Genomic DNA, 17,499 nt, shown 5'->3' with positions numbered 1-17,499 from the left:
AAGTCTGGACACATGTGTGAGAAGTTGATGAGACTGCCCTGAACACTCAGAGATAACTTTTACTGAGGATTACTACATCAACAGGGCAAACATAAACCTGAGCAAAAGGAGGCCATACAATGTACTTGGATGCTGCTGAAGAAAGCAGTAACCAGAGTATATGTATGTAAAACACATATGGCTTCACTTTCTCTTCAAAAAGCTGACCACAAACAGATCCTTACGAGTATAATTTTCATATCAGATCAATATGAACTTAGTTTTCATGTTCGAGTTTTAATTGGTGCATGTGATAAATACTGCTTGAGATCTCTGAGGTGTGTTACTTCTTAACACAAAGGAAAACAGGCTTTATATGTAGCATTATATCAGTGTGAGGACAAATTAAGTACCACAGATTAGCTATCTCTGTACACAAATAGAGGTATAAAAACTCAAAATAATGCTAACACTTGTAACTGTTCAGTAATCTATGTAAATATATGCACATATTAACACATTTTCACAAACACACAGACACAGATGTGTTACATAATATATAGATTGCCTCTATATATTATATACACAAGCACTCTCTTGAAAAGTTACAATAAACATATAGGCAGGCACAATAAAACAATATTTTTGTAGAAAATATACTTAGTGAAAGTTTTTAGAGCTGAACAGTATGTTGCAGCATCTGTATATGCTTGAAAATTCGAAATGTAGAGCAGGCTTAGTTAATAAGATTTACTTTCATGATATTTGATATTGCACAGTTAAAAGGCAGATTCCCAAATGTAAAGCCCTAGTGACATGCATGTCAAATGTGTATTACATACATTTTCAAACAACAGAAACAGCAATTAAAGGTTTTGTTGTTTTGCTTTTGCCTAACTAATTGAATTAGCTTTGTAGAAAATAAATGTGATTTATTCTTATAATCATAACAAAACACTAAAAAGGTCTGCCCTTCCCCATCTCTTCCAAAATTTTAGAAAGTAGTTGACACAACCTAATCAAACCACATTTTGTATTTGGTAAAAATACTCAAAATACTTCTGCTTTATAGGCCAAGCTGCAGGATTCATCATGCTAGAGTATCATGTTCACCCATAAAGATGATGACTTAAAATAATTTGTTAAATTTCCAAACGCTAAAAAAGAAATAAAAGCCATTAAAATATAAATTAGCAAACACTATTTTTCTGATTTATAATGCTTTGCAGTGGAAAGATTCACTACAGTGCGTTTTGCATTACTCAGCTATCAAACTGCTGTAAACAATTCCTTAGCAGAGCAATTGGGGCAAAGAAACAAAATAAAAGACGATTGTGGGGCAACTAAACAAATAAAGTAGGCGACAAATGGATGAGGACAGAGGCATCGTTTCTTGCTTCTAAGCTTTGAAGTCATTAGCATGGAGGGTCTGAGCAGTAATTCTCATGGACAAGCGTGCTGGCAGTCCATTCGAAAGGAACAAGGTTTCAGCTAGTCTATACAGAACATACCTGCAGTTCAGATGAGCAATGGGTATGTGATGTTTTAGTTGTGGGAGAGCTGTTGCAGTATTATTGCTTAAAAATGAAAATAATAATAATAAAAAAGCTGACTATGTTAGCTGATGACCGAGAAAATCCAAGAAAAGCATGAGGAACAACTTGCTTCCATGTTGAGGAAATTTAGGGTTGGAAAGAGTAAAGAAAAATATGAGAGAGGCACAGCTTGAAATTTTAAGTACTTATACCAAGTAACTTTGAGAGAGTACCCATTCTGCTGTACAAACAGTTCACACCTGTGAGCCAGATTGCATGCGCTGAACTAAGTTTACTTCATGCTGATTTAACTCACCACTGGAGGGGCTGAGCTGAGAAACATGAAAGTGGAAACAGTACAAGAAAGTGTACATGTGCACTCACACCACCTGCAATTCATGGAAGCTGGGAATGAACACCGAGTAATTTGATATGGGAATGGTTATGCTTAATGTGTCACTTACTTTTAGTGACCGTTTGGAGCATTGACATTGCCATGAGTAATAAAGAAAAGCTTACAAACACAGGCAGATGTATCAAAAATGTAAAGGATGTGCACTATTTAATGGTATTAGTATGAATAATCATATAAAACACTGAATATATTCTGTGTGCATATATCTCTAATGCACATGTTTATCTCTAGACAAAAAATACAAACATATGTGATGTATGCTATGCTGAGGATGCCATCAAAACTTCAGTAAAGCTGGGCAAAAGTTTGGTCAGCTTAGCTTCAGAAGCTCCAACACATTATAACCTGGAACATCCAAACTGCAGCTGCAGTGTGTGACAGAAGGCAGCAAGGAGCTCTATTAACTCTCTATCCAATTATGTCCTTCTGTCTGGAGGGAAGCAGCCTGCAATCTGCATGTAGTTTTGGCATGGAACAGTACTGCGTTGATGCTCAGCTAAATATGCAGTGGCTAGACTAGAATCAACTCCAAAGGTAGCATTTTTCAGCAAGAAGTGAGTCATTATAGCTCTCTTTGATGTCTTCAAAGAAGAGAAGCTAAGGTTGCCATATGGGTTAGCTGTTACAGTTTTGAAGTAATTTCCATTCATTGTAAAGTGCTGCTGTCCTGCTACAACTTCTGTGCTGCCTCAATCCATGTGATGATTCTGCTGCCAAGTAAAATGCCATGGTCCCATAGTTCAAATACTGAATCTACATGCATCAATGTTAGGTACAACAACCTTCTGACAAAATGTGAAAGTGTGCATACTGTTGTATCCCCTAGGGCTATTAAATAACAATGTGACTCACAAGGAGAATCAATGGCAGAATACCAAATTATGTTTATATTAATTGTTAGAGCCACCTAAACTGATCCTCTCTGGTTTCTTTTGGTGGCATGCCCTAAACACACACAGTCTTGAGGGCACATATTTAAGTGTTTCAGCTGTGTATTTCAGATGCTTACTGCTATGACAGAAACTCCAGCTGCTGTGCTGTTCGGTTTAGGGCCTGTGTTGAAATGCTTCTTTATCTTCCCAGCTACTGATAGCTGATGTTCGTTCTCTGGAAGGCCATCATCCTGTGAAGAAACAAAGTAAAACAAAACTTCAGAGAGAAAAGGCAAAATAAAGGAATTGTCAGGTGATTCTGACAGCACCTCCCAATACAGAAAAGAAATGTTATAAAACTACTGAGTCAGTCATTGTCTCAGATCAATGTAAAGTATTTACAGGATGAGCATCCTATTATGTAACAAACCAGCCTGTCTCTTCTTCTTTACAAAACATCTTTCTCACAAGCTTTAGGTAGATCTAATTAATAATGATCATTAAATATTTTATTATTCTTTCTACTAGGCTTTGACTACCACTGACTGGTTACTCGTAGGTGCATCAAAGCATGATAAGCTCAGGCCTGTTCATTCTTCTGTTTACTCCTCAAATGTGTTTAAAGACAGTGAACTTAAACACAGAAAGAACCCAAGAGATTACAGAAACCAGAAGTTTCTGGCTTGGTGGGACACAAAGAAAGATTTCTTAATGCCCTGTGAAACATCAAGCTCAGAAGTGCTGTGTTTTGACTTAAATTCAGTCTTTTGATACATGAAAAGAAGGAAAAAATTCTGTAACCATGTGAAGGGAAGATTTTAAATCTTGAGAGAGCTTGATATCGGCACGCACTGGGGATGTGTCAAAATCTAACCTGAGACAAGGAACATTAGGAAAAATTTCTCACAGAAAGAGTGGTGAGGCATTGGAACAGACTGCCCAGAGAGGTGATGGAGTTATTGGTCCTGGAAGACTTCAAGAAACGTGGAGATGTGGCACTGAGGGACATGGATAGTGGGCAATACTGGTGGGAGGTGGACAGTTGGCACAGGTGATCTTAGAGGTCTTTTCCAACCTTAATGATTCTGTGATTCTATGATTTCCAGAAGCCTTGTGAAATACCAAGTTCGGGAGTGATTTGACTAAATTCTACCTCTTAATACAAGAAAAAAAGGAAGATTTACTGTAGCAATGTGAGGGGAAGACTTTAAATCTTGAGAAAGTTTGATACAAGCATGCACCGATTATTTGTCAAAATCTAGCCTGAGACAAGGCACTTTCTAACCTCTGCCTATGGCATCCCCAGCCAGCCACAGCCTAAGTGCACGCGGGAATTATTTTAGCAGCCATCAAGGTGACATGCTGAGGGACTGTGGGTTGGGTGAGAGCTCCAGCTGTGGCTCAGTGAGCCCCAAGGAGAGGCAATACAAGCAGAGAGGAAACTGAGACATGCCCTAGCCCAGGCCTGTGGTACAAGTGAGGCCAGGCCTTCATGAACATCAGGATGTACCACTGAGGCATGACCCACACCATGGGTTGGTTTAGGGCATCTAGTATGCATCTTCCTGCACAGGCAGAAAAGCGGGGGAGGGCTGAAGCCAGCTGTGGTGGCCTTGTTTTCCTTGCCAAAACACACATTTTATCAACTTGAGCAAAACTGAGGGAAAAGCGAGCAGAGGGCTACAGGGCCAAGCTGAGGCTGCCACGTTCTGCTGCCGTGTGCATCAGCTGCATGAGGGACCTAGCCCAGAAGCTGGGCACCATGCTCCCAGACAACAGCAGAGAGCTCCTGCTCCTGGAATACCCATCTGCTGTCCTCCACATAGAAACACAACCCTAGAAAAAAGAAAGGAGTCTGTAGTTTGCCCAAATCAGCAGGTTGAATTGAAGCCCAAAGAAGGGGCTTTTTAGAAATGGCAGACAAGGCCTGTGTGACTGATTGAGGAGGGAAGAGGGAACCAGCAGGAGTGGCAGCTGAAAAAGCCATGGCTGATGAGAATTCTACGAAGCAGAATAAGAAGGATTTCAGGCAACAATACGCAGAATATGCAGGATATCAGGTGTCTGCCCATTCATGGATCTGATATCCATCCATGGATCTGATATCCCTCCACTACTGCTTCATATATGCAGCTATCAGCAGCTTAGAAAATTCTTGAAAGTCCACTTAAAGTGCAATTCTACCAAGGAACATAGAAATGAGAGACAAGATCAGAATACAGAGAGATTTCAGACTTCTTTTTTCTGCCTCTACAGTGACTCTGAGCGCTCTTAAAGAGTTACACAATCACTGCAGTAAATCACCATCCCTGTGAGCACATGGGAACTTTAGGGAGGTTGGTTTGCGTTTGTAATTTATTTAGTTTGGGGAGTTTGTGTTTAGAGATCCCTCACTCACCTCTTAACAAAATGTTTCAGCTGGAGAAATATGGTCAAGTGCACACAGCTGCAAAACAAAACAATGCAACCCAGTAGCTGATAATTGTCCAGCATTGGGGAGTTTTGGCTTGGTGCATATGAGCCCTAAAAATAACCTGCTTTCCACCGACCTTGCCTTTCCCAGAAGAAAGCCTATAAAGTGATCTTTTTTTCACTGGAGGGAAAAGAAAAAATCATTCTCTTGGCTTTCTGGACAATGAAAGCCTGCCAAGGTTTCATGTTGTCTTGTCAAAAGCCTAAATTACAGTGAAGACAACAGTTACCAAGACTGGGGTAATATTTTATTTGTGAAGCACCACACCCACTGTTCCAGTGGCAACGAGTCAGAGATACATACTCTGGGATCCAGTTTTCAGAAGAAAACTTCAGCTCAGTTTAAGAGATAGCATAGGTATGCACAGGAATTATTCTACCATTATTAAATTGTTCAGCTAATGCAGGTGCTACCCAATGTCTACCAGAGATCTTTTTTTATTCCAAAGCACTTTGTAAACAAGCTAGTATATATTAGCTGGCTCCCGGAGTCACTTCAGCCAGCAATAATATAATGGATAGATATTGAGTGTGAGAGATGACAGCTGTTTAACTACATATAAAAAAAAGCTGCTCTGCAGTTTCAAAAGGCAGAAAGTAAGAAAAAGCATCCAAATAACACATCAGATTCAGAGAATCAGCAGAGTGAATCGTAGAACTAGAGAACAGGCTAAACATTCCTGACTAGAATTTCATCAGGTTGCTGTGATGGGAAGGATGCCAGCCCCCAAGGAGGTTAGCAGTGCTCCTTCCCCTGTCTTAACCTCCAGCTACATGAATTACTTCTTGTAGTGGATTAGGACCACAGAATTTCATCTTAGCTGTAGCAGTCAGGACAAGAGCTTTTAAAGATGACTTGTGATTTTTGGTGCTCAGTTCTGGGAACTTCAAAGGGTCGTGAATTTTTGAGTACGTGGAACTGCTGATGCTCTGAAAGAAGTGCTGTCCTGAGAAGCTGAGCAGCCAAAATCCTCTGGCAGCTTTTAAAGTCTGGTCCAGAATTTGAGTTTTCACCTGGATGCTCTTAACTGCCTGGGTTCTTCAGATTATTTTTTTCATCAGACTATGCAAAATCTCTATTTGCAAGAATTAAGACAATAAATAAAAAAACAAATGGACTATATTGGCATCATTTGAGTCATTAACAAACATTCTTACCGTATTTGCACTGTTTTATATGCAGGAGACACTGTCACCCAAAGAAAAAAAAAAAAGACTAAACCGTGTTTAGGACTCCCACTGCCCAACACACTCAGATGCATTTCTCAAGCTGGTCACAAGAGGTTTTCTTTCCAGATCTGAATGCATCAGATGAAGAGGTCATTATATAAATAAAAGCAGAAAAGTAGAGCAAATAAAAGTGCAGGAAAAGCTTTTTGACTCTGTTTCCTTCAAGGATTGCAAGGAGATTTTTCTCCGGTTAGTGCCCTAGGATGTGACCAAAAGGTATACTGCAGCTGCTGAATAAGAAATAGCATTTTAAATAAAATTTCTTACAAATGTTAAGCTTGTTACTATTTACTGCTTGGTTATTCATTTCTTTTACACTGAAATCTCTAAGGCAGACGTGGTTAAGGATACATACAAAGGCTACAGTTTCTCTAATTCTTCTTAGGCTATTGTGTGCCATCTTCCTCCTCCAGTAACAGCACAGCACATTTTATATTGATTATTTTAACAGAGAAGGGCTTACAGAATTCAGTCCATACCTTTCATATTCAGTGCTCAATATTCAGTGTACAAAATAAATTAAAAAGTATGTAGACATCAAAAACAGAGTAGGTGTGTCCCATAACTTGCCGCTGCTGTACTGCAGGTTATATAGTGTTACCAATGTTTAAAACATCAGATCTCAAGCTTTCAGCCACCCTTACAATTCTTAGGTTTTGCACAGAATTCCATCGGGTAAAAGAAAGAGCTGGGGTCCCAGTACGGGAAGTATAAACTGATGGATTTGTTTCCAGGTCTAAGTGTACTGCATTTGAGAGACAAATTCAAACAAACTAAATTGAGGGGGCAAAGAACTGCTGCTGAATTGCGTTTTGAATTCAAGATCTCCATCTGTGGCAGTGGCAAGGAGCCAACATCTTTTCAGGTTTTGTTTTTTTGAATTGAAAACAGCTGGGATATTATTGACATAGGAACTGCTTAGCTGGCCTGACACTGACCATAAAAAGTTTTGCAGTTTCCAAGAGGATTCCTGCTATTTTTATAGCAAAAACTGAAACTGAAATGAGTGTTGGCTCCTATTGAAACTGTCAAAGTACATTCCAGGAATCTCAGCAATTTACCAAGTAATCACACAGTAAGCAGCTATAAAGTGGAACGGTTATTTACAATCTACAAAATGCTTTTATACGGTGTAAGCAGTTAGAACACTTCTATCAAAGGTTTGATCAAAGAGAGAAAAGGTTTCTTGGAATTGTCAAAGAAAACATATGCCTGCTTTTCAATCCAGTTGTCATATCCAGTGCTTTATTTGCAACTTTACCTCTGTGTGAAGAGAACCAAAATAAGAAAAGGAAAAATAAAGTCCTTAAAGAACTATTTCAACAGGTTAACTAGGGAAGTTTTATGTGTTAGATGGAAACTCCAGGTGCCTTTTGCCCTCTGGAAAGGAGACAATATTCTAAGAATGTTGCAGAAAATTGCCCAGGTAATTAGGACACATGCATCACAGGTAGGCAATGTGATGCCCACAACTGGCCAAGAGATGGTTCTGGAATGAGAGGCTGGATGTGACACTAGTATATCCTTCTGCCTCTGCATGCAAGAAGCCTTCCCTTGCCACATACTTCTCAGACCCTCTGAGGGAAGTGTCCTTTTTCATAAAAGCATTTAAGCACCTGTTTCAACTCAGTCATGTTTTTAATTCTCCTGAAGCGAACTAGGACTTTAATGCCATCTATGTAGTTAATTTTATTCCTAACACTAAGCATTTCCATGTGGCATGCACTGAAATAGGAGCAACCTTCGGAATGTGCTCAAACACTTTCCAGAACTGGTCCCAGTGCTAGCCCTTTTCCTTCTAGAAAAATATATTTGCAGAATACATACCAGAATTCAAAAGAGGTTTTGATCTGTGTCACCAGCTATCATGAGTGAAGACAAAATATTGACTCATCTCAGTTATTAAGAGCAACATTTGGACAGAAGAAACCTCTTGCAAGTTGGACAGAACTATCCTAGAATACCTGCTTCAGTTACTGGTGGATGGAACAGCTACAGGTTTTGATTGCAAAGAATCAGCATCAAACTACAAGATGTGCAGCAGAGCAAAACCAAAGGTGATTGAGACTATCCAGCTTCCAGTTCTACGTGCCCTCCTTATACATAGTATTTCATGATTAGCGCACCAAAATCACTGTTCACAAAAAAACACAGTTAAGGAAGGCAAGTAGAACTCGAATTTTCCTTGGTATATCTTTCAGTTTCTGCCAACCAAGTACTTAAGAACTTTGTGACCCAGAAATTTTATCCAGACCGCAGCATTTAACAAGCACCAATGGGATCACCTTCCAAAAATGTATCAACCTCTCTTTTGAATCCATTTATACTTGGTCTCCAAGGCACCTCTGGTAAAGGGATCCACATGTAACTCACTGCACAGAAACCCAGGAATTCATGAGGATGCTTTGGTAATGAGAACGTGGGGTTGGCTACAGGAGCTCTGCAGTTCTGGAAGATTTCAGCCACTTGTTCCTTACCCTTCTTCCCAGTCCCCCTTGCTGAAACCATTAGGAAGCACAGGGAGCACACCATCATCTACACACCACAGTCACAAAAAATGGCACTTCTTGATGCACCTTGCTGAAATCAATTCCTAAGATACACTGTTGTATAACTGAAGCAAAAACACAATCAAAAACAAAGCATCTGGAGAGAGAGCACAACGCTCACAAAAAGGAAAATTGGTGGCCAGATCCTCATGTTGTATAAATAAAAGACTCTTCAATAGCCTCAGCAGAAGTATGCAGACTGACGCAGCGGGTGACCTGGCCTCTCTGCAGGTTCTGACCACCTCCTGTCTCTTCCTGAACAGCAAGACAGAAATCCCCATCCACCCTTCTCCCGTGGAGATAGACACTTCAGTTACCAAAAGTCATTATAAACTGTGACAGAACACCATGTCCAAGGACAGAACCTGACACCAAGGAAAATTAATATTTCAGCTGCTTGAATGTCATCTTTAAAATGAAAAGATTTTCATCACACACTATCGTAGGTCCTTCTGCTCTTTGTACACAGCAGAAGTGGTCTGCCAGATAATATCATTTATAATAAAAGTCATTTTAAATGGTTTGGTCAAGCAGGTAGCCTCCAGGACTAACGAATGTAAACACTTCAGTGACCGCCACTATTGTAGGCTACGTGGAGGACACTTCTCAAGAAAAAAGATTAGCCTCTGAGGTTATTGTATCTGTGAATTATTAGAATAATCTTTCATTGCAATAAATCATTTGGATACAGCAGCTCAGGGAATCTGTTAACAGGACAAAATATTATTCTAGTGAGAACTGCACACTCCAACTTTAAGAAAGGAAAATGAAACACTATTTCTTCCTTCTTTTTTTTTTTTTCCTCTCCCAGTCCCAACTGTATTTCTGCCTTCTTCAATCTTCTTTCCTGAATTTGAATCTGGACTTTCTCCGATTTTTATTTTTCTTCTCAACAAATATTTTAAGACATATTAAATAGTCTGAAATAATTAGCAAATATTAAGTAGGGTCCCTGTCTCAGCACGAATTAGAGACAAATCTCTTTATTCTCTGCCAGATTTATCCATATACCACTTCACCGATTATCGCTTTTATGGCAAATGTCCAGTCACTATGAGATAAGCCAAGATGCATAAATAGCTATTTCATGGTAACTCAGATTAAACGGATATGGCTGCACATAAATACGTGTATATTTCAATGTCAGAAGTTAAACATGATGCTAAAGGTTTCCCTGTTTCATGCTGGATCAAGTGGGCTTAACACCACTGACTATATTTCAATAGCTCTTAATCACGACTGTCAAATTTTTGAGTCCATTTCATTTCAGGAAAGCAAAATGTGCCTCTGAACCCACAAGCTGATTGTTAGAGGTGTAAATTTGTCAAGTGTGGTTGAGATATGCTGAAAACCTGACCCAAAATATTTCAGAGAAGAGGGAGGCTGAGCATGCATAAAACAGTGAATACTCCATGATACACGATATACCACAGCAGCTTGTAACCTAGCTCATTTCCAGTTAAATCTGTAGTATTTTTTGTAACATGATGGCTCCAAAAGGGCATAGAAAGGATGTGACAAAGAGGAGCTCAAAGGTGGAAAATTACAGACAGCATCTATAAGCCTGAAAAATACTTACATTAACCCATGGATGTTCAAGAACTTGCAAGGCTGAGAATCGCAGATCTACATCTACTTGAAGCATCATTGTGATAAGCTCCTGAGAAATGGAACACTGGGTCAAACACAGTTTTTGAAGAACAAAGCCACGGATTTAATTCACTGAAGTACTCTTCAGCCGATTATAGAAGAGTGCTCAAAGATGGAATGAAATACCAACTTCAGAAATGTATTAACATGTATTAACTATGAACTTCTGAACTTCAAGCTGAACTTTTAAATCAGTATCTAACAGTACCTTGAAAAGCAAGAAGAAAGTTCTGAGTTACAGTTCTGTAGCCGCTGTATAAAAGAAAAGCATTTAATACATAATATACAAAACAGATGGTTGCATGAAATTAGGTTAGCTTCCCATTAAGAAAATGTCAATTCCTCTGTAGGAAAAAAAGCCAGCAGATTTAGAATTTTAAGATCTTGTATAAATGACATAGAAGATATTTAATGTAACACTGTAATACATTATTTTTTCAGGCTCTGATCTCCTATGCCATTACCTAGTTTTCAACTAGCATGCAAATGAACACATAATTCCAACACTGAATGGGGTGCACAGAAAATAGGACTGCAGCATAACTGCAAACAAAGGGTTATCACCAAAGACCAAAATGAATAATTTTTAGCAACAAGGAGAAGGAGTTAAATGAATAGATTAATGTTTCAAAATAGAAAATTCAGTATGAACTATTTGGAAGAAGAAGTTTCAAAGGAAAACACTATTGGCAAAAGACTTGTAGAATTCTCATTATTGATGGCCCTGGATACGGTCCTGTGCACCCACCCTGCTCTGGTTGTCCCTGCTTGAGTAGGGGCTGGGCTGGGTGACCTCCAGAGGTCCTTCCCATTCTGCAAATATGCAATAAAGGCTGCTACAAAACAATTACATGGACTAGCTAGGGGACTTCCAACTCTATGAGTGAATTTCATTAATTAACAAACTAGAATACCAGACTGATCACCATGCACACATCCACAAAAGCAAGATGTTACTAGTTACTGAAGAATTGAGATTCAGAACTTAGAATGCTACTTCATTACTTACATTCACTTCCAAATTTCAAAATGTTTTGCAATTAAACACATTGAAAGAAATAGGAAGACACTTCTTTTCTGGATTTGTCTTACAGACTTTAGAACCAAACTTGCAGAACACTCACGTATTAGGGAAACTGAGCAGGTAACTACATGTTGACTGAAAACCAAATAGTTTTTATTTGTGGTTATTTTTTAACATACACATATGTACTATATTTCTCTCTGTGTATGTATGTGACTGTAGTAAATTTCTGATCCCTAGAAAGTCTGTGAGGGAAACTGTTTCCCCAGATCCATCAGGATCTATATCTGTTAAGTGTTGTACCTGCTTTAGCACATCCCAAGCTCTAACTCTTCCCTGTCTTGTGTCAAGAGGCTACCCATGGACCGGTGGACAGAAGAAGTCCATATTTCATACCATGCTGACAACATTGAGTTACAGACAATGCTTGGCCTGGTTCACTGACAGAAAGAAATGACAGATACATCATTTAATGGCATTAATAAGGGAAAATAGCTTCCCTGTAACATTGTTTTATTATATTCAAAGGCTCCAAGTTGGAACCTCGTCCATATCATAAATGCATACACAGTCCCAGGGAACTTCCAACCTAAGGAGGACAGATGTAACCAACTTACTCATAATTATTTCTTGGTCAGTAAAGGGTGCTGGTGTCTCTGCTGTATGAAACATCATAAAGAGTCCATTGCAGGACCTCCTAAACTAACAGACAGCGATCAAATGACAATTCATTCTTGGTAGCACAGAAGAATTTACAGATGTAGCAGGAGATGTATAAGAGATGTCAAATACAGCACGCTGAAAGAACAACAGTCATTATTATCTCAAGCATTAGGAAGAATACTGGAGAAGAAGTGCCATTAGCGACATAAACCTACCTTTGCAGAGTCAGAAACATTGTCCCAATATGGAGACGGAAAATCCACCTGTCCCATCAAAATCTGATCAAAAAGTACTTCTTGGTCATCTCCACTTCTGTAAAATAAAAAACAAAAACAACAAAACCCACAAGGGCATTATTTCCAGAGCTGGTTTTAAGAAGGTTCTTGAAATTGCTTTTAATTGGACATTTCTTAGCGTTCTTTAGGAAGCTGTTTATTCTTCCTAAGCATGCAGGCACAGATGTGAATGCTGAAGTCAATAAAACAAAGCTCATTTGGCACTTTCTTTCTGAGGTAACCTGCTTGTTTTTAGGACGGTCAACCACTCTGCAATTGCTCTGAGGGGGAGAAAAGATCTGGCATGCCATTAAGTGGTTTACATTTTATCAATCTTTTACAAATCACAAAATAAGCTGCATTTTGTCCATGAAAGATTTTTATTTCACTATGTATTTTAAACATCAGGCAAAGACACCCAGAACCCATAATGGAGGATCTTGCTTTGTAAGTTTAAACTAAAATAAACAAACACAAGACAGAGTGAAGTCACACACATTTACAGGATTTGTGAAAATCATTATGCACAGCATGGGAAAAACCAAACCCTACAAGCAGAAAACTTGTTTAATGCAGAAGCAGCACAGGGACCGATTCACAGAGCAAGGATGGTTGAAGGGATCATTCCATACCCACGGAATGGAGGAAAACCACAGAGCAGGATGTAAGTAATCACGCCCGCTGCCCAGATGTCCACCTTCAAGCCATACCTATAAGTGTGAGAGATATGGTTAGAGAAATCTGATGTCCAGGAACTACAGTACAAGAACAGAGAAAACATTTTCAGAATCATTTTAAACTGAGACTGAGGTTAGATATTAGGAGGAAGTTCTTCACACAGAGGGTGGTGATGCACTGGAAAAGGATGCCCAAGGAGGCTGTGGATGCCCCATCCCTGGAGGAATTCAAGGCCAGGCTGGAAGTGGTTCTGGGCAGCCTGGTCTGGTGGTTGGCGACCCTGCACATAGCAGGGGGGTTGAAACTGGATGATAACTATGGTCCTTTTCAACCCAGGCCATTCTATGATTCTATGATTCTACAGTTCTACAGTGCTATGGTTCTATGGTTCTATGATTCTATGGATTGTTAACAAGTTCTTACATATTTTTATCTGCTCTTTCGCTATATTCTATCTACTGACCTATTCTAATTTTGCTTTCCTTTCTTTTGTTTTTCATTTACATCTTAAAACTACATCAGATAAAAATTTGTAAATGTCCAGAAGACAATATGCTGTATTGCTTAGCTAGACAGTGACCTCTACCAACAGAAAGCCTACATTGATGAAAAGATGGCCACAGGCTGCTCAAACCAGCAGATATTTATTGATGGAACAAAGAAAAGGACAGTGTTTGACAACAAAATAAAATTAAGTAAACAGTATCTAGTAATCTCTGGAGTTAGTATGAGAACTAATTTTATAGTATGTGCAATTGGCTAGTTAGTAACTTAATGCTGAGAAGTTTGAGGCTAACAACAAAGCGACCTGCTATAATTACAAATTCAACACTGCTTTGAACTGGTTTTGGCAAGATAGCTTCCAGAGGTCCCTTCTGACTGAAATGTCCTATGTGATATGATTCAGCATCACATCCAAGCAAAAGCATCATAGAAATCCTAGCTGCAAGAACTCATATCTGGTACAATGTCGAGAATACATTCTACTGCAAACAGAACAATGAATTCTCACTAGAATTGATTTACCCAGTTTCAGCAATGATTTCTGGAGCTACATATGTTGGGGTCCCACAGACAGTGTATAGAGGTCCGTCCACAATGGTTGCTAGGCCAAAGTCCCCTAACTTCAGGGACTTGCTTCCATCTTGGTGTTCATATACCTAAATCAGGAACAAAATTCAAATGTTTAAAAGAGTTCTACCAAGGGAACTACTATATGATTTATTAACTGCCTGAAAAATTCCTTTTTGCAGTCTTCATTTTCTTCCTTGCACACAACACACTCAGCAGAAAGTTTTGAAAATTCAGACAAATAGGACAATTTTCTACAATGTTTGGGGAAGACTTACTTTGCTACCTAGCTAACAAAGGATGCATTACCTCTCATTAAAAATAAAAATACAAAAGCAAAGGTCTGACCTTCCAGCCAAAGTGTTCCCACTGATAGCCAATTCCAATACCAACACCAATACCACTACCAATACCAATACCAACAGTGCAGGTATTTTGAGTTTTTGAGTCTTACCTATAAAGAGTTTAAAGGCTCACACAGGGTTTTCACGTTTTTAGATAACACAACAGTGATCAACAACACAACTGATAGTAACAACAGATGCACACCAGCAACAGTCCTCTCCTTGCATGACTGCCTAACACCAGTCTCCTAGCAGTATGTGTTCCCACCATCATCAGCAGACATAGGCTGGGCTGATAATGACAAACACCTAAAAATCCGCCCTTAAAACACACGTGGTCTTCAGAGAACATGATATTTTGGGGGTTTTCATGGGTGTGAAGGGCGATTAAGAAACAAGAAAAGCTAGAAACTTCATTAAAAAATATGCATTTGAAAATCTAGCACAATGCAAAAGAACAAACACAAACCTACAAACACTGAAAACATGCAGAAAATGCTTAAACCAGACTGAAACTAATCTAAATTACACACTGCACTATGAATCTGTCTTTAATCCAACTACTACTTTGGGTTTTTGCTGCCTGTTTTGAAACTGTCTATGATGCACGTTAATGCTATTTACCATAACACCTTAGAAAGTGGAAAGGGTCTTGGGAGTGCTTCTTAAAGCATAGATACATCACATTATTATTTTGCAATCCAAATTAAAGCTCCATACAGTCTGGCTTGCCCAGTGATACCATGAAAACAATCACCAGTAATGCCTGAGAAAATGAGAATATATCACACTTCACGATCAAAAACAACATCACCCTTAATACCCATCTCAGTCAGTCCTGCATCAAATATCAAACTTCAAATATCAAATGCAAGCTTTTGCAGAGCAAAATTTTCTTAAGCAATTCAGTGCTTTCTGCAATGGACCCTTCAATGGTTCACTTAGTGCAAAAATGAAATACTTGACTCTATTATAAAATAAAATAAAATCCCATAGCTAAGCATCTCCTTTGTTACTGTTCGTCATCTGGGGGTTCAAGAGGAACCCCCCCTCTGTCCTGAATCACCACTACCATAGGATACAGTCATAAGCTGACATTCAGAATGCACAGAATTCTTTTATTTATGTTATTTTCAACAATAAAACTGAATCTTTAAAAGGACCAACATTTTGATATAGATTCATATTTCTCTGCTGCTAAACCAGAAGAAAGATGGGCTTAGAGAAAAAAAAAAAGCAATTATGGTTTTATTAAAAACACAGATTGTTAAATACATCTGGTTCCTGAAACTAAAGAAAGTGCTCCTTGAAATGGCTGTAATAAATCTAATTTCAACAACAGTTTTAATTAAAGGCTAGAGACTAGAGCTTTAAATATTCACTTGCTGAAAAATGTAAAGTGTTCACTTAGAACATTAAGAGCTGAATTCAGTCTAATTAGCATATCCTATTGTAATTCATGCTCTGAGTTGTGCTGACCTACTGATCATCTGTAAGGTTCCTCCATTAACAGTCTGAACCTTATATATACCAGAAATTATTTATGGAAAAGGCTTGTTTGGCAATATTTACCAAAGGAGGAAGTTTGGTACTGTGCATTTTCTTGTACTTTGCTCCACCTGTCTTCAGGAACTACTTTCCTTGGAAAGCTACTTCACTTGACTTGTAAAACCAAACAAAGTAACTTTTGCTTACTCTGTTATAACTCCATATAAAAAGGATTCCATCTTGAAGCTGTGGTATGTTCCTTGCCAGTCAAGGAATGTGAAAGATAATTTAATGCTTGTGTTATTCAGAACAAACGCTATATATGTTCTACTGCATTTAAATACCAAAGGGCAATTAAAGAAATGGGAATTAGTGCAAATTACCCTCTATGTAGTGCTTTCACTGTTTTAACTAAGCAGTAAAACTGTGTAATTGTACAACACTAATTGAATGCAGCCACACATAATTGTGTGCCACCATATGTATCCTATTACTATAAAGACTGTCAGTATTTTCTAAGCTGCTCTTGTGATCACTGCAGATGGCAACAGTCAGAGAAGTTGTTCTCTAGGGTTTATTATATGGCTATAAAGACATCCCCATGACTTGACAAAATAAATGTGCTAAATAGCAGCAATTATGAAAAATGTTCCAATTAAAGCATGGAAGGCACCCTCCAGAGAATAAAAATGTGCATGTTGGTAAAAAATCACAGATAATCAGCATACCCTAAAATCTTGGACGCTGATTGTTAGGCCAGCTTATAAGCATTTTATAAATTCCAGGAAAATAACTCCAATGGCAGACTGGTGATATAAGAAGTACCACCCCATGTAGCAGGTAAGAAGGTCAAAGTAGGACCTAAGAAATACATAAGCCCATGGGCAGTCAGTGCCAGAGACAGAGTCAGAACCCAGCTAACCCTGGCTCAAAAGCTGTCTTCCAACACAATTCATTTCTTTCAAAGATGTGATAAACCTTAGAAAATTTGTTAGTCAAATGCTGGCTGTTATGGTTATGACGTTGTAAAGAGTGAAGTACTGCACACTCACTGCTCAGTATCAATTGCAATGTAGTACCTATGCATACATACCACATAGGAAAAATCCTCATAAGCAATTTGGCTACAGTGAAAAACAACATGATTATCCATGGTAGTGGGTATTTCCAGAGATGGCTGGGCTGGAAGATTTTATTCTCTCTTTGTTGTCCCCACCTCCTGTCAACTTTCTTCTCATTCCCATAAGTTTCATT

At 38.7% G+C, this 17,499-nt stretch overlaps 1 protein-coding gene across 4 annotated transcripts in view; it reads right to left on the bottom strand.

Moving 5' to 3' along the window:
- The window catches only part of DCLK1 (doublecortin like kinase 1), a 229,801-nt gene that overhangs the window by 14,420 nt on the left and 197,882 nt on the right, over positions 1–17,499 (bottom strand). For all 4 annotated transcript variants that reach the window (XM_042839229.1, XM_042839233.1, XM_042839230.1 and 1 more), the window contains 5 exons: positions 14,369–14,502; positions 13,297–13,374; positions 12,605–12,701; positions 10,632–10,712; positions 2,939–3,052 (listed from right to left, as the gene is read on the bottom strand). In XM_042839229.1, coding sequence (XP_042695163.1) covers positions 2,939–3,052; positions 10,632–10,712; positions 12,605–12,701; positions 13,297–13,374; positions 14,369–14,502 — 504 coding nt within the window. The remainder of the gene's footprint in view (positions 1–2,938; positions 3,053–10,631; positions 10,713–12,604; positions 12,702–13,296; positions 13,375–14,368; positions 14,503–17,499) is intronic.

This window comes from Centrocercus urophasianus, unplaced genomic scaffold, assembly GCF_019232065.1.
Source record: "Centrocercus urophasianus isolate 14NV4802_14NV808 unplaced genomic scaffold, USGS_Curo_1.0 seq_9, whole genome shotgun sequence".
Lineage (NCBI taxonomy): Eukaryota > Metazoa > Chordata > Aves > Galliformes > Phasianidae > Centrocercus > Centrocercus urophasianus.
The sequence above is the reverse complement of the archived record's forward strand: the minus strand, read 5'-3'. Positions and strand labels throughout refer to the sequence as shown.